The following is an 18,527-nucleotide window of genomic DNA, read 5'->3' as shown; positions in this document are numbered from 1 at the left end:
ACTCCTCTTCTCTGTCCAAAGAGGGTGGATGTCCTTTCTTTGGCTCTGCTGAGAAATTTCTAACCATGTTTTGCTAGCCTTTTTTATTCTTCATTTTTGTTTCCTTGGCTTTTTCTTTAATCAAGGTTCTTTACTACACTGCTGTTTGAGCTGGTCTCTACGTAGTATTTGACTGGATTGGCCTTTTCTAAGCCTGACTTTGGAGTGTTGTACCTGGACCCGCTAGGCTGTGTGGGGCCTAGCCTAGAATGTGACTTTTGGGCGCAGGACTCTGCATTGAGGCCCTTTCCAGACCTTCATGTACTAGTACAAATTGACCTCTGAGGGCTTTCCAGAGCTGTGCCAATGCCTCAGCACTTGACCCTGTCTCTGAAGACTAACTTTGAGTAAGACCATTTGGGTTTAAGCGCTGGGAGCTACCTTATTATTGCACCACTAAGTGCCTTTTAAATGTCCTTCTACCACCAGTTGTCACCACAAAAAGATATACACTGAGGGTCTGAGTGCTGAAATAATTCTCTGGGTGGAGGGAGGGTCACACTGCTCTGCTATCTTTTCCACCATTCAGAGTGGAAGAAGCTCCATCCTTCTGCTGCTCCTGCTTTAAAAAGTAGCGCAAGGAACATCGGTTTCCTGTCTATTCCCACTTTTCAGCTATGGAGACCTGGTCACCTCTAGCCCCCTGAGCCTTCACTCATTGGAGAACCTCCATCTTTGGGGCCATATGGAGTTCCTTTAAAGCAGACAGGGAACATCAAGAGGTTGAATACATTGGAACACCATTCGGATTTTGCTTCTGGAATGGAGTAGTCCTTTGTCCTGGAGTCCTATCTTTTAACAGAGAGGTAGCCGGGTCCCTATGCTAGATGATGTTGAGAATAACACCCTCACTTGCATGGTCTTCATTATGGACAAAGCCTTGGGAACCCAGATCTTCTCAACCGGTAGCCTTTGCATTGAGGGGAGCCTTTTGTGCTCCATGGTGCACGTCAGATCCTTTGGGGAAACAGATCATCACTAGAGGGCCTGGATCTCCTTGAATCAGCAGGTGGAACACCCTAGTTTACTGCTGCAGGTACCCTCTGTCAGGGATAGAGTATGCCCAGAAGACTTTGTGGGACCTGTCCACCTGGGAATAGGTCCTCCCCTTTTGGCTGATCTGCAGTCTCTTGAGGAAGGGCCTTCAGATGCCTTACCACACTCCACTCTTAATCAAGTGAATGCTTTTACAGTTTATGCTAAGTTTCCTGTCCCTCGCTTTACTTCTGTTGATACTTTACCTGATCTGGGGAAATTAGAAGATTCTTAGACCCATGGTTTGTGGTCTGGGTTTGGCAGGCTCAACAGGATCTTTTTGCAGGGCACCAACAATGCCTTTGGGTGTTAAAGAGAATGTTTCAGCTTCAGCCATTTCTGATGGTCCCTAGCTCAGCAGTCATGTATTAAAACAGGGGTTCTCAACCTTTTGGAGACCAAGGGCCACCTAAGTGATTTGGTAACTGTTCATAGACCACAATGAGATGAAATGGTTTAGAATACCAGGTACATAGGCTGTAGGTCTTTCTTCGCTGCCTGGAAATTAGTTGTGTTCCACCTGTTTTATTGGGTTCTGGTTAATCAGCTTCTCACTGGTTCAGGTTTGGTGTTCTCTTCCATGTGTGGTTATTCCATTTTGCCAGGGACCATTTCTTCCCTGTCTTTGAAATAACATTGGATTGATTCTCCATGTCCCCCCGGTCGTGTTGGCAGGAGGCCATTGAGAGAGACAGATCCCAACCCTCTGTTTTTGTTCATGTGTTGGCCCTGTTTGCTTCAAACAGAGGCATGCTTGGGAGAGGAGGGGTTATACTAAGACTGAATTGCAATTTTTCTTTTTGCCAGAGACCAGTCCTTGTGCAGGTAGAGGTATAACCAAACTGTATCTGAATGCCTGTGTCTTTCACTAGACTCCATGAAAGGCATTTTATGGTGTGTTCAAAAATCAGTTTTTGGATCAATAGCTATGAGTAAGACCTAGAAGTGTACATGTACTAGGAAGAAAATGTCAAAAAGATTTGAGCTCTATAAAGTAAATCTTATACAGTGTCAGAATGTACCTTTGTTACAGGACAAATCTTCTTAACGTGCATTTAACTTGTAATTCATTTTGGTAGCACTTCATGATTTAATGCACGCATAATTTGGCACCTTTTGACAAAATAACCTGCTTATACCAATTGCCATTCTAAACTGGAAAAAAATATAAGCAATCAAATTATGTATTTTGGCATGCATATTTAAGATAAAATGGTTTTATTAATGCATAAGACATTTGATTTTCTACTTCTAGCTGTAGACCGGTCCGTGGCTTCAAGTTTGAGTGATGCACGAGATGCTTTAGTTAATGCAGCAATTGACTCTCTTGCTGCATATCGCAGTTCAGTACTTACTGTACAACAGCCTGGTCTCTTGGCACCACACTCTTTGCGTCTTTTCCCTATGTTTGTACTGGCTCTCTTAAAGCAGGTTAGTAGATTTAATTTCATGGATTGTGACTTTTAAATTTAATATTAAAAATGGTGTTTACAGTGTTTGTGCATACACTTTACTGGAATATGAGGAATTTCCATGTAACAACTGCACTAAAATTTGTTTTATATATTATCCATTAGTGATCCCTATATCAAGCTGTTATACTGACCATACCGTCTTACTCTGCAATTTTTAGCCATTTTCAACTACATTTCAGTTCCTGAAATAATTGAACGAAGCATGGCAGCTTGCCACTATAACTTAATTCTTTAACCACTTGCCTACTGGGCACTTATACCCCCTTCCTGCCCAGGCCAATATTCAGCTTTCAGCGCTGTCGCACTTTGAATGACAATTGTGCAGTCATGCAACACTGTAGCCATATGAAATAGAGCTTTCTTTTGGTGGTATTTAATCGCCACTGGATGTTTTATTTTTTGCACTATAAACAAAAAAAAGAGCAAAAACTTTGAAAAAAATTAGTTTTTCTTTGTTTCTATTATATAATATTGCAAACAGGTCATTTTTCTCCTTCACTGATGTGCATTGATGAGGCAGCACTGATGGGCATGGATAGGTGGCACTTACTGGCAGAACTGCTGGGCAACATTCTTGCCCTGATGATCAGTGCCAATCTGTTTTCTGACAATTGCCGGTTACCGGAAGTACTTTCCTCACGCTGTGAAAGCGTGAGGAAAGTGCAGCCGGCAACTGCAATTACCCAGTGATCTGCTGTGTCATTGGACACAGCTGATCACGTGGTAAAAGTCCACTGTGATTGGCATTTTACCACATCACATGATCAGCTGTGTCCATAGGACGCAGCAATCATGGAGATCAAAGGCTGCGCACCCCTGGGGGCACACGGGAGGGTGCTTTCTGGGAGGACATCATATGACGCCCTCCCAATACTGGACAACCGCACTGTAGCTGTCATTTGGCTGTAGCTCGGTTGTCAAGTGGTTAAAGTGTAACAAAAGGCAAAGCTTTTTTTTTGTTGTTGTTTTGGATACAGTGGAGATAGATTAGGACACCCGTCAGGTTTTAATTGAGGTCTGCACCAATTAGGGAGATTCTGCCCAATTCCACACGGTCTTTGCAAAGTAAACCTCCTTGGCTCTTCATCCTGTGCATGCGTGCCATGGACCTAGTCATTTCTCTGATGCAGCCATAGTACAGCCGTTGGTGACCGCCATGACCTAAATTTGGTGTTGAAAGAATTACTGACACACAAGTCTGATATTCACTCTCCACATAGATATGAAGTATTGCTGTAAAATATTAGTTCTATTATTTATTTTATTAATTGTTGTCATTTGTTCAGGAACATGAAATAGATTAACGTATCGTGCCAACCTGTAACGTAATTATTACAAATGTGGCTAAAATCACAGGGCAAACCCTCTAACTATTTTAAATTGGTAATATTTTGCATACTTGCAATGGTTCATATAACATTACTCCTTACATTAGATATCACAGCATTGAATAGATCCTGTACTGCCAGCAGGTAGTAATAATGTGGAGTCCTGTAATGTGCAGAGTCAAGGACATGCTTGCTCCCAGGCAATTAGTCCAAATCTTTCAACTGAATGTGATTTGGGAAATACCAGTCCTGCAGTCATATGTCAGCTTAAGTAGGAACCAAAATAATATGTATTGCATAATTTGTAGTAGTGCATCATACTGCATATATGTCAGTTGTTTGTTTTATTAATTTTTTTTTTTATCCACAGAAAGCCTTTCAGACTGGTACAAATGCAAGCTTGGATGAGAGAACTTACGCTATGTGTCAGATTAAGAGCCAGCCACTTGTTTACCTTATGCTAATGACCCATCCCAACTTGTACAGAGTGGATGACTTATCAGATGAGGTGTGTCTTACAAGCTTTCTGTTAAAATAATTTGTTTGAAAATTTACTAGTCGCCCAAAGTAAAGGTATTCCCCCACACAGTACTTTTATGGTTGGGTTTGGGTGAGAGATATTAGATTAATGACAGTGACCCTACACAAGCATGTTTAGATCCTATGTAATGCTGAAGTGTGGGCAGAGCAGTCTATTGTGTGGGTTATATATTGAACCATATGATAGCCTACTTGTGTTAACTTGGATTTGAAGGAAATGACAGAGGCCAGGAATTCTCATACATATCAGTCTTATTTTGTTTTTTTTTTGTTTTTCAACATGTTAAATGCTCTAAAAACTGTCTGAACCCTCTGAATAGGAATATTACAGTAATTCTCTATACTAAATTGATTTTAAATATCCTATTTAATTAAGACTATAACATACATACAGCTTACCCAAGACCACAAGCTTGTCTATCAAAATATGTTTGGATAGAATAATATATAGTACTGGAGTTGAATTTAAATATAATATTGTTTTTTGTCAGGTCAGCTAATTTATTCAGTACATATACACAACTGAGTAAGGAGGAGGATGGATATACCCCCACCCTTCCACTAGCTGATCTTTTAGGGTGTATCAACTGGAGTAAGTCTGTAAGTGAACTGCTAATTCTGGGTTGCCTATGGCCTTATTCACACCATGTGCCTAGACTTGCGTTTTTCTACATGTGTTCTGCAAGAGCACCAGGAAAACAATTGTTCTTTATGTGCCCTGTTCACACCACTATGTGGATTTTTTCAGCCCAGGAGTCTGCAACATGTATGCAGTTTTCTGCGCTGAAAAAAACTGACGTGAAATCAACATTGTGGTGTGAACAGGACACATAAAGACCACTTGTATTCTTTGTGTTCTTGCAGAGAATTTGTTACATATTTCTAAGCAGAAAAAAAAACAGTGTTGAAACGTACATGAAAACTAGTGTAAACTTGTGTCTGTGCAAGTGAAATCTGCACTTTTTTTTTTTTCATTATTTTTTATGCATGTGGTGTGAACGAGACCTTAGAAAGCCAAAAGTGCTCCACAGTGTTATGGAAGCACCTTGTAGTAAGTATTTATTTCAAAAATGGAAAATTTTATACAAGTAATGAAAACATTGAAATAGAATATCAGTTTATAAACTGTCAAACATTCAAAAAATATTTTCAGTTCTTCAGTAATATTTTCAAAAATATTACACTTACCAAAAAACAAAAGTTCTTTCTTTTAAAGAACAGGACCTGGTGACAGTCCAGGATCTGCTGAGCAAGCAGATAACAGGTCTGTGTCCAATACACTGCTAAGGAGCAAACACAGACACAGCCTGCTTTTTTCTATGGGGCAATTGGGTGGAAACGGACTGCCTGTTCGTTTCCACCTGACTGTCATCCAATCCGCTGGACGGATGTAGAATGGATTCCCATCCATCTGTTTTTAGTGTACAGGATCGGATTGGATGCCATCAGTTGTCAGTGGACACATGTTTTCTGAAATCCGCTGACCATCAGTGTGAAAGGGGCAAATCTCCACATCAAAGAGATCTGATAGTAACAGGAAAGCTGTTGTGACAATTCTTGTTGGCTGAAAAAGTGTATGTAAACCCAAAAACTCTATCTTTTTTTTTCTATTGTTTTGGATATGGAAAGGTAATAGTTGTGTGACCCCTGTCTGGGTTTATATGTGTTGTGTTTTTTTTTTTTTCTCCTTTGGGTTCTTTTTTGTCAGGGGATTTCCCTTCACTTCTTGTCCCAGAAACAGAGCAGGAAGTAAGAGGAGATCTCTCCAAATCAAGGGGGATATCCTCTTAGCGGTCACCAGAAGCAGGTTGCCCTTTTAGAAGATTTCTCTTTATCTCCTGTTCTGCAGCAAATATATAAAAATATTTGATTTCTTCTTACTTTTTGTACCAGAGACAATAACTGTCAGGACTAGGATGAAGATCCCCAATGGGGACACTGCCAACATTTCACAGCTTCTTAGTCTTTTACATTCTATTCAAAACAAATTGTCTTTCATACACTTTAACTTAGGCATTCCTGTGAATCCTTTCCTTCACAGGAAGAAAGTGCTGGCAGTAAAAAAATTATTGGTTTGTGATGTTGACCATACGGGATCTATGCATCTTCTTTAAACTCAAAGAAATCAAATTCTATAGAATTTCTAATAAACTATATACTTTACTACTTTCTTTTGGTGGATAATTTTGCTTTTTATTGCAGGGAGCACTTAACATCAATGACAAGACATTACCTGAGCCACCAATTCTTCAGCTGTCAGTAGAAAAGTTGAGTAGAGATGGAGCTTATCTTATGGATGCAGGGACGGTATGTACAATAGAAAATGCATTCAAAGAACTGAAATTCTAATCCTGTCTCACTTTAGAGTAAATTTGTTTTGTGATAGACCTGAGTCCTAGTAGCCTAAAACTTCTTGCATTAGAAAGTGCTTTTCTTTAATATTACCACCACTGTGCTTGCACATAGTTCTGGATGCATTCAAGTATACCTGAATGGTTGTATATGGGACAAGACCATAAATGTGAACTTTCCTAAAAACACTTGTACATTATTATTACTACGATGCCTCTACTGAAAAGCTATGAAGAGAAGCGGTGTTATAGACAGTAGTATCTTTCAACTCTGTGGCTAACGTATGGTGTGTAAATGTGTGTGAAAATGAGTAACTAAATAAAATATGCTGCCTGGTCATGTGAATCTAAAGGATGTAATTCATCCATTGAATACTAGTAGCAAAGATATTACAAATTTGTGTTAAAATTTCAGCCCGTTCATTTGGTTGCAACAGGTCTTTATTCATGTACTTCTCTGTTGTTTTGTTAGATTATGCTCCTGTGGGTGGGACGCAACTGTGGACAGAACTTCATTACTCAAGTTCTTGGAGTTGCAGGTTACTCGGCATTAACTCAAGACATGGTAAACTTTCTGTGTTTTATTTATTTATATTTTTTCCTAAGCCCTTTAAATGTAGTGTCAACATTGATGCCAATTCCAGAGCCATCAGCAGACCTAAAATTGGAAGCACTCTAATATGGAGATAGTGGCTTGCATAAAGAAGGAAATAGTTGGCCTTATGTCTTCTACTTCTACCCATAATTGGTCCGTGAAGCTGCTTCTAACATGAATGGGCCATATGTTAGATCTTTAAGAACAGCTATATCTTTGGAACCACTTACCTTGCCACCCCAAACCCCCCCCCCGGTTCCAATGTATGAGAGTTTTTATTTATGCACATTGGACGCTTGGCCATCTCTCCTAGATGCCTTTTTCTCCTGGCAACAGCATTTTGACAGGAAAAAAACGCTTGTAAGTTCGTGTAATGCATTTAGGGACGTCAAGCATTTGGGCATTCATTATTATTCTCGCCAGTTAAATGAATTCATTTTGGCTATTGAAATGAATTCATGCTCAAGCGCTAAATGCACCTAGCAGTAATGCTTGTTTAGACTCTGAATTCCTCTAAACACCTATCTGTGCAAGGATGCAAGCTAACATGCAGGGGTGTTTAGAGACAGGAGAAAACAAATGCCAGACGCCACTAACAGCAGCGTTGAAAACTTCGGCCTTAAGCCAGCCATAGATGCTTCGAATATCTGCTAGTTCAGCAGGAATCCAGCTGTGTTTTGAACCATCTACAAGCAGGCTGATTGTGCCCAATTTGATGTCGAAATTAGGTACAAGCAGCCTGTCAGATTTTTCATAGGATTTGTCAGCCAGGAAAACACAATAGCTTTGTGGGAGGGGTTCCCCCATCAACACTATGGCCTGTCTTAGGCTTGTTTCATAGTAAATAAATAGTGTGCTGTTACAGACAACAGATAATTAAAACTCTGCATTCAGTAGCTTAAAAGGGACTAAAGAAATCTAATTAGTAATTGGTTTCTGTGCGTTTTTGAAAAGTATTGTTCTTTGTTCATGAGTGAATCCTTTAAGTCTATAAGACTATTGTGGTTTTTATGGATTGTGTTGGAAATACTGTAAAACTCATAAATTATAAAAAATTTTGTCCCTTTTCTTTGCAATAGACTCAGCTCCCTGAACTTAATACACCTGAATCCAGCAGACTGATAGCTTTTATCTCTAGCCTAAGAGAGCAAAGACCTTTCTTCCCAACATTACATGTAATCCGGTAAGTTTTGGCAACATCGTCATGCGGTCTTTTCTTTCACTTTTTAATTTATTGTTATTGAACTGAACATTGCATGCTATGTGGTTATGGCCAATACCAGTAAAATAATTCTTGAAAGTGTTAATACATTGCAAGTTAGACATTATTATGCTTACTATGATAAGCATCATTCTTAGAGTTAATTTTTTCTCTCCGCTAAAAAGTCTCTACTTGGTCCAAAAAGCTATATATGCCCAATACCGTTTATTAGGAGAGATAGTGTTACGTATTCTATGTAATAGAATTGTATAAAAATGTGAAAAGTATTTATTTTATACATTACTACAAACACAAGGGATGCAAGCTAAAATGTAATTTCAGGAGTGTTTCTTTAAAAGAGTATAGGTTAATTTTTTTTGCCCTCTGAAATGTACATCCTTTATAGTGAAATAAAAAAAAATACCTGTGGGAGGGGCTAATGTCTCATGCAGCGTCATCCCGACCATAATGTCAGGATCCACCCCGTCTTTCCTCTTCTGTATGACTGACATCGGCTCCTGACAGTCTGCACGCACCCAAGACTTCAGCAGTGCTTTAGGTCTTCTCACATTCCTCCCCCTCCCATCCAGGTTATTCTCCCAAGTTTCTTTACACACTGGCAGCTCCTCTCACCCTCCTTCCTCCCCTCTCCCATCAAGATCATTCTTAATCTGAGTTACATGCAGCTGTTTTTTCCCTCCTCCCTCCCCTCCTGTCCAGGTGAGCTCTCACTGTTAGTGACATTGGAGAAGCAGAAGAACTTCTGCACTGCCAAACTTGGAGTGGAGCAGAGAACTAGCTGAGAATCATTTTAATCCTTTTCTTGTACAGTAAAGTGTCCTGGAGCTGAAAATCCCACAGCTCAGCATACTGTTATGTGCTTGCAATTCTTGTTGACAGTGTGATGTCATGGAAACAAAGGCACATGACAAGCATGTAAGTTGTTCTGAGGAAAGCGTGGTCACAGCTGAGAGCTGAAGGAGGAGAGTATGAAGGGGCTGTTCACTCCAGATGTAACCACCCACTCTAAACTTTCAGACTTGGAAAGGACTGTTACTCAGCCCCAACCAGGGCTTGGAATGGGGATACAGCAAAATGGAGCAACATAGGAATGAACGAAAAGCAGTTCTGTGGTTAGGGTAGCTAATGCTATTTATTTGTACTATCCCATACTTCTCCTTCAAGCACAATGAGCCAATTACAAAAACAGGTTTATAGTAGCTCATATATTAAAAAGCTTAAACATGTCTTAATAAATTTAGTTTGTTAATATAAACTGTTGTTATAGAACACTTTAGACAGACAAGACATCAAACTGCATTTCAACCTTTCATTCTTCGTTGCCAAAATAAGGCAATATCCTTCTCTATAAATCTGTGAAACTAAGCTCCAGAAGTAGAGGAAAGGTGTAGGGCACTGGATCCCTTAAATTAGTAGGCATATTCATTCAGGTCTATAGCAGTGTAGAGGAAATTAATTTAGGCAACTCTCCCAGGAGTGGTGGCTAAAGGTCAGCATTTTGCTCAAGTAATGACTGCAAATATGTAAGGAGAAAAGCACCAAAGGCACAACGTATCAAATCCAGATTTAATTTTATTCAGATTCTTGTATCCTAAGAGCCAATACATTTCAGGACTTAAAGGGTACCTCTTCATTAGGGCTTGCAACTGTTGACTAAAACATTTTAAGGGACTGATAAAATTGGAGGGATTCTAAAGGGTAATTGATCTGATTGCTCCAGATGCTGGCAATATGATAGCAAGAGTTTGAGTAAAATTAATTCTAGACTATATGGGGGAGATTTGCTAAAAATGGAGAGTGCAAAATCTGACGCAGCTCTGCATAGAAACCAATTTGCAGCCAGGTTTTATAGTCAAAGCTTAATTGAACAAGGTAAAGTTAGAAGCTGATTGGCTACCATGCACAGCTGGTAGCGTTCATTCCAGTAACCAGAATAAATATTCTGGCCAATGGAATCCAGTACCGCTCCTAAACGTGTCTGCAATTTGCAACTTTAGGCACGTTTTTTTAGCAGAATTTTCCTGCCAGGAGTAAAAGGTGTTTAGATTAGAAAATCAAATGTCCTGTGTGCCTGGCAGCTTAAAATTGCTGCCAGCTTCACTTAAAGCGGAGGTCCAGTCAAAATGGGGAAAAATGGGTTTAAAAAAAAAAAAATGGACACTCACCTGTCTCTTGATCCTGCCATGTCCTCACACCAGCTGGATTCACTGGCCATCCTCTGCCTCAGCACTGGCATGTTCATTGTGGGAACCCAGCTGTGACTGCTTGCGGCTTCACAGCTGGGTGTCCACTGCAAAAGCACAAGTGGGCCTGTAGTCTTCTGTCACATGTCCTAGACACGGGGTGGGGGGAGGACAATTTCCGCTTCCGATCGCCTAGGCGATCGCAGCAGAAGTGGGAGCGGGTACCTATTTGTCAAATTCGGGTACTCTCCAAACCCCCCCCCCCCCCCGGTTCCTTAAAGCAAAACTCCACTTTTAGGTGGTCCCTTGGGGGACCATGTCTGTGTCCTGTATGTGGATTTCTGACACCGAAAATACCATTGGCCCATGGCTTATTTCTTGGAAAATGCAGGATGTGGTCTCAGGCCTCATGCACACAGAGCTTAAAAAATTCTTGTTACATTCATTGAGCCTTTTTTTTTTTTTTTCCAGCCTGTAAAAGCACATCTATTTAAGCTTAAATGTCCATGCACACATAGGCATTTACAGGCATATTAGAAGAGGAGCATTTACAGACAGAACCCCCCCACCATAGGCGCATTCAGGAAAAGAGCAGAAAAAAAAGTGGAACTCACCTAAACTTGTCTAGAGCTTGTGCGTTAAAGCATTCCAATGGCCAGAATAAGTAATATTCTGGCCAATGAAACAGATTGACACTCAAATGCTAGACACACCTGTTTGGGCAATACGCAGCTTTTACCGCATTTTTTAAACCGCTTTTTCTTGCCTGGAGTTCTGGCATTCAGGTGGACTTATACAGACCCCCTGTGTGCATGAGGCCTTAAAGTCTTGCTTACCCTCTATTAACTTTTATGACCGCATTAGGTCATAGTCCTTTGTTTATGAATTTGTTTATAATTGTGCGATGTTGGTTATTGCTCTGACTGACAGATTTCTTCAATTCTCAGGGATGAGAGTGCTCTAAAGTCCGCTTTCCTGCAGAACATGATTGAAGACAGAACAGAATCAGCCTTATCATATTACGAGTTTCTTCTCCACCTCCAGCAGCAAGTGAACAAGTAAACCACTGCATAGATCATGTGTGCAAGAGGAGAATTCCCTCTCAGCAGTAACCCATACAATGGCCCAATTATTCCACATCTGCAATGTTAGGTCCCTAGGCCTCATGAATTAAGATGTGCATACACTGTGATTTCAACAAAAGTAATCTAACGAACATATTTTGGAACTGAGATGTGCAAGCAGATATGCTGTCATTTTAAATGAAATGTAAGAAGTACAATAAAAGGGATGCCTTTATGCCAGGTGTCTATAAGAACTGTCACTACTGTCAAGTCAGCAAGTCAACGCACTACGCAGCAGCCCTTGTTGGCATCATATAGTTTCCACAATATACAGGAGGCGAAAAGACCTTTACAAAAATATAGCCAGATCTTGCTTTTGAATACAATTTTTTTTTTTTTTTTTTTTTTTGCTTTCTTTTCTTTTTGCTGCTAGTTTTTGAAATTGAAATGAAATACAAGTTGCTGCTATAAGAGGAACTGCTTTGTATTCACAAGTATATGTTTTCATAATTTGACAGAACTTTAGAAATGTGTTTACAATGGGCCATAGAGCGATTTGTTTTTCTTTTTTGTTTGTTTCCCCCCCTACTGTAACGGATTCCTACGATATGTTCAATATCATCTTGGTTTTTACATGTACATGTAGTTATATGTGATTTAATTGCTTTCCCAAGCTTTTTGTAAAAGAAGAACTCCACCCAGAACCACTTTATTTCTTGGATTGTAGAAATCACCTCCAGTAGAGTAAAGTTGTGCTTGCTTTTTAATTCTGTTGATCTACTATAATTAAATTCCTCAAACAATTGTATTCATTATCTGCTTGAACCGGTTAGCTACTGAATGATTGAAGCATTGATTTCAGTGGATAATCTTTTAATGTCCATGCAGATTTATTGTGGATTACATTGACTGGTTTTGGGTAGTGTTCTTAAAAGGAATCTGTTATTAATTATATTACCTGTGTGATAGGTCTTTGATGGATTCTGTCATTCTCTAACTTTCTGGCATGCCTATTTAAGACCAATCAGAAAATCGTTTCCATCTGAGGCTTGTAACAAAGCAGTTTTCCTTTGTCATAATGGGAACATTACGCTGTCTGTGATTATTACAGCATCTTCTTTGACATTGAAGCCATTTGTATTTTAGCAATAGTTTTCATATAGTACTTTAGTTGGCAGGAACTAGGGAACAAACAGAATCCATTTGTTTTTAAGAACTATAAAAATAGGAATATAAAAGTAGCCGATAAAATAATGGATCAGATTGTGCCTCCCCAGAATCCTTTGTTTTTTTTGCTTTGTTTTTTGTTTTTTTAAGTCTCTCTGCATAATTCTTGAATAGACCTTTTTAGCAAAAGCTTATGTCAAACAGTCGCTACGTCAGAGATGTGGGCAGTTTAAATCCTGTCCAAATCTAAACTTTTCTTATAAAGTCAGGCTTGGCCATGATCTCACTATTTGTCCAGCAGTAGTTTCTGGTTGTACAGTAGTACAATCATAAATATTAGTGTAGTATACGAAACCATATGAGCCAATCTTTCAGTAGTCACACAGTGGTGTAAAAAGAACTCCCTGAGCCAGTAAACTCTTCAAATGTGGCATGTAAGTCCTTCAGATTTAAAGCTATCTTAAGCATTTGCACGCACCAGGTGTTTTCAGATCTATTCCACCAGTAACTTGATTGTGTATGGGACGAAAACTAGTACCTACATCTGATAGTGAATAACCATAATCTGCTAGTAACAATTTAACCAAATAATTTAGATGTTTGAGAACCAGTTGCTTGCCTATATCTGGTTTGACCATATACATGTTTGGCTACAAGTGGTGCCGGTCACACATGGGTCACCACTGTCAGAAGGGTATCCAAATTATTCTATGAAGGTTTATTTTGTCAATATTCAGAATCACTGATGCATTTCGACTGTTTCAAACCGGAATGTGGTACCAGATGAAAAATGTACCACTCAAAGTATACTAAACTTACCTTTCCTTTCTTGCATGCTTCTAAGATAGAACCAAAGTGTTAGCAACATTTTGTGGTAATGTGTGGGACTGCACCTTTAACATGCAAGGAAGGTGGCTGGAAAGGTTTAAACACCGACACTTTGCACATCAAATAGTTTCTGCCGTCCTTAATTTTCTTTTTCTTTTTTTCTAAATTGGCATAACTTTATTATTGACTAATTTATTGTGAAGTGGAAGGATAGAACAAAATGTGTGTAACTGAATAAATTCAGTTTTCATTGTTTTAATAAAATGCACCTTTTATTCTCAGATTTCTTTGTAATACAGTTTTTTTTTAGGATTCTATAACATTTTTACTTATCTGTAGTTCACCATCAGAACTGATGGAGTACAATGCAATTCAACATTCTACAGAGTTATTGCAATGTTTTAATTACAATCCATTTATCACATTCTAAGCATAAAGTATTTATAACGACCTATAAAATTTATCTGCCAAGATTATTAAAATGACATTTTTTTTACTAAACATTCAAACTACAGATGCTATGGAGTTGCTTTTGGTTTTAGCTTAATGTATTTAATGAGAATTATGATTCTAACAAGCATTTAAGGAGTCTTTAGAAGGTTTTTTCTGTAAGACTACAGAGGTGATTTTTGCAGACACTAAATTTTTACTAAATGCATGCTTTTAGTTGGCTAAATGCCTACTGAACAAGATGTTCCTCTGGCTAGCATTTACTAGCTAACATTAAAAATTGCCATGTGTACCGAAGTGTAAATGATCAGATTTCATAAACATTCAGCGCCCCCTCCTGACCTATACCGAAAGGGTCCTTTTGTGTGTGGTTTAAAAATTCTGTAGAGATGGAAGTATTTTTCTTCAATAAAATTTTATTTCATACTATATTTGATTTCACAGAAAACTCTTTATTTTAATGGTAATCTGCATGTGTTACCCTTTATCCTATTGTTCTAACTTAGAGAACTGAAGCTAAATACACTTAATTTTCTGTAATGTTTTAAGTACTGTTATCTCCCCTAGAGACTGCATCCGTTGATGTGTGCAATACAGAGAAATGTTAATCTTGTCTCTAATGACAGACAATTGTCTTCGGTTAGTTGCTAGAAGGTGCTGGTTCAGTGGGTTTGATTTTATGACTGGAATTCATGTTTTCTTTATATGCGTCTCATTGTAGGAGATTAAATATGCAACATTAGTTAATGTTTAAAGTGAACCTGTGGACAGATTATAGACCTAAAAAGTTGTGGACAGTAAAAATATTTACTTATTCTCAAAAAAAAGTATGTTAACTTTAAAACAAGCATCTACTGATCTCTGTAACTGCAGGCACTGTGGTGCAGTCCAGCCTCAAATTTCACAGTAGAAGCAAGGAAGTTGTTAAACATTCTCTAGCAGCTCTGCTTTCCCCCTGCCACCCCCCTCCTTCCTAAACCACCTGCACTATGCTTACAGCAGAGATTAAAAGTCTGCCAAGTCATTGCTGGAGGGGGGGGGAGTTAAGATGAGCTTAGCTACTGGGCTGAGTCATGTGAAAGATGCTTCTGCTGTGAACTTTTGCAAACTAATTTTTCACCACTGCCTAATGTTAGAAGGCATCGAAGACTTGTTTTAAAGCATATTCAGTTTTTTGGGAAATACTTAGAATTCTATAGCCTTGTCACAGGTTAACATCAAGAATATGTTGTAAATGAATTGTTAATTAGAGATTATCCTAATCTAATAACAATAATTATAATATGAGAAGCATTCATATATGCAGCAGTATTTGATTCCATTACCTTGGAATATTCAACAGATCATATATTCTAGGTGCAAAAAAGTTCCCTACATTTGCATTAGAGATTGGGATGATAGTGTGAAGGGGATACTTGTGAACGAGGACTGCAATAGCCATGTGCACCAAAATTGCATACGAGTATATCCAACTTCACTTGTATAGCAGCAAAAATATCTGTAGAATTCTACACACTGCCTTTGAAATCAGGTAATAGTCTTTTTTCTTTTTTTTTTTTGTATGGGTAACCTAGGAAGAAATGACTGCTGATTTTATGCTTTCTGAGAAACCTTTCCACCCTTAGCCCTATGTTAAGACAAGAAAGGTATGGCCTGACATTGATAAAGTTATCCATATACAGTAGTAACACTCAGTAGTAACACTCACCCACCTGCTGTAAGCTTGTTCAAAATTGGCTGACAATGTTCTCTGCATTTAAGTAAAAAACCCATAAATAGAACGTTATCCTGTATTCTGTTTTGAGCTGGTTAGTGCTTACACTATATAAGTATTAACTTAACTTTGTTATAATTGAGGCAACTTTCCCCAGACAGGCCATGTGAAAGGTAAGAAGTAAATAACAAATGGGAGAAATGTTGAAGGCTAAAATGTCCAAACCAGGCATAGATTTGCTTCAGCAGTTGCCCCTCTCTAATGCAGGGCAGGGCTGTTTAAGAGGAAAGCAATGCTTCGCTATGACTGGTGGCTGGCTTGATTGGAAAGTATTGTGCTTTTAGTAAAGATAATGGTGAATAAAACATTTTTAAACTGTACATTTTCCTAATTATAGCTTCACAGGAATTTAAAAAATAACCATACATTCTCCTTGCTGTTAATAACACAAGATGCATCACACCAAAGCTGCAGATTACACTGCAACCATAGCTGATTTTATTTTCCCCAGGAACCCAGGACAATGCATTCACTATATCTGGTCTCACACAGAACACGGAAGTGCAGTTATTTTAGTAAATAACTGCTAAATACCTTTTCTCATCAGCAGTTAGAGCAGTCTTTGGACTTGTATCTGTGTGCAACTGAGCATTGGTTAAAGCTTGTAGGAGGAGTTTTAATTCTGCTCTAGGAAGATGCAGGACCCCTGACCTCTGCCTGAATAGGGCTGATTGACACCGTGCTGATACATGCATTCTCCCAAGACAAAAAAAAAACCTCTCTAGCCATACACAACAACATGAGAATGTGCAGAGTTGTCTCCTGATAAGACATATAGTGTGAAGTCAGAGGGGGACACTGGAAGAAGGGAAGGATTAGAGAAGTCGGGATCAAACAGTGTTTACACAATGCAGAGGATTAACCCCTTAGGTTCCACAGTAAATATATCAAGCATGCTTTACTGCATATACAGGCTGATTTTACTGTTGGGGGTTTAGTAACACTTTAAGATCATTTAATCTGAGTTCTGTGACTGGGAGGGCAAGGTAGGATTTAGTTGAAGCAAAGTTATTTGAATGTATAGTAAGAGCTGCAAGTTCTGCTTTATAAGACTTTGGCTTTGACCTGAAAATGTAGAATATTCCCATATCAGTCTCTTAGGAGTGGAACTGAAACTGTGGATTTGATTTCATAAAACATTTCTGTGTACATTTATGGTTGAAAATCCTTACCTGTCCTATGCTTCCCAACATCTGGATTCTTATCTTCATTAACCTATTCATGCTTATGTTCATTTAACTCTCAAGTGCAGACTGCATTATAGTAGAGGATTAATGCAAGAGTGTAGGCCATCTTGTAACATTCCATTTTGTGTTTGCTGTAGCGTCAAGTGTGCAATGCAGTCCCCTACCACATAGGGGATTGGAAAACCGTGTAACAGTACTGTTGATCAAGAATCCCACTCAATATTGCCCTTAAGCTTCATGTAACTGTCAAACATTTCAGCAGATGACACTAGTTGGGCCTCACCAATCATCAAAATTGCAGTATAAAATGCTAGAAGATAGTGTGGATCAGGTTGCTGTGAGGGGATGCTCACAGTTCTATTAGACATACATTGATAAGTAACATCTAATTGTTTGCCTGGCTTTCCGGATACTCTGAAAATAGCAATATTAACAGACAGCTCATATGGTGCAGAATCTCTAAGCTTAAATTTAGTGCTTTAAGAAAGACCAGCTCATCCCCATTCAGCAAAGTTGGGGGGAGATGTAATACAATAAAATTTGGATACAATTAAGTTCTTACTGGGTAGATACATGAAATAGTGTGCACAATGTGATATTATAATAAAGCTATATAAATATTAAGCTTCTGCAAAGGATGTTGAAAATGTTTTCTGCTGCTGCTGAATGAGATGGTGCTGTCCTTTTCTGACAAGGAGGGTGCAGTACTTAGTCATGTTAAATCAAGTGAAAACAAGCTTGATCAGTGGACACTGAATGCAAGTTCAAATTTCTGTATATAACACTTATTTCTCATTTCTAGGCTGAATTTTGTAAAGTAGTGTAATATTTGTAACATTGAAATCCTGTTTGGAGGAGGGAGGAAAATTTTAACTTTAACTGAAAGATACAAATCTGCCCTTCCTCTTATAAGAATATGTTTGAGACAAGCTGACTTGTCTTTCTTTTTACAGTTTGTACTGTAACTTTCTGTTATAATTCTGTAAAGAAAACCTCATTTGTAACACATGCACATGCTGATTTTGTCTGTGCTAATTTATCAGATTTGGCAACTTAATAAAGTTAATTTAAATATTACCTTGTTGATCATTTCGTAATATGCTCTTCTATTTGTCACTTCATGTGCACTTTTAATCTCTTTAATTTGTGAACCACAGGCACTTTGTGGCCCCTTCAACTATCTACATTAGTGTTCACATTGATTGGTGTCCCTTGGAGCCCTCTCATATCACAGGGCCTTGACTCTTCTTCAAGTTGGAATGAAATAGATCCAGTCATAGTTGGGCTTA

At 38.6% G+C, this 18,527-nt stretch overlaps 1 protein-coding gene across 1 annotated transcript in view; it reads left to right on the top strand.

The window, feature by feature from the left end:
• The window catches only part of SEC24A (SEC24 homolog A, COPII component), a 101,023-nt gene extending 82,708 nt beyond the window's left edge, over positions 1-18,315 (top strand). The window contains exons 18-23 of the mRNA XM_089669944.1: positions 2,330-2,505; positions 4,248-4,385; positions 6,620-6,724; positions 7,241-7,333; positions 8,443-8,546; positions 11,716-18,315. Coding sequence (XP_089526070.1) covers positions 2,330-2,505; positions 4,248-4,385; positions 6,620-6,724; positions 7,241-7,333; positions 8,443-8,546; positions 11,716-11,830 — 731 coding nt within the window. The 3' untranslated portion in view covers positions 11,831-18,315. The remainder of the gene's footprint in view (positions 1-2,329; positions 2,506-4,247; positions 4,386-6,619; positions 6,725-7,240; positions 7,334-8,442; positions 8,547-11,715) is intronic.
• Positions 18,316-18,527: the final 212 nt, after the last annotated feature.

Source organism: Staurois parvus, unplaced genomic scaffold (assembly GCF_062004578.1).
Source record: "Staurois parvus isolate SC_StPar_1 unplaced genomic scaffold, SC_StPar_1.0 ptg000085l, whole genome shotgun sequence".
NCBI lineage: Eukaryota > Metazoa > Chordata > Amphibia > Anura > Ranidae > Staurois > Staurois parvus.
This window is presented reverse-complemented; position numbering and strand designations above follow the sequence as displayed.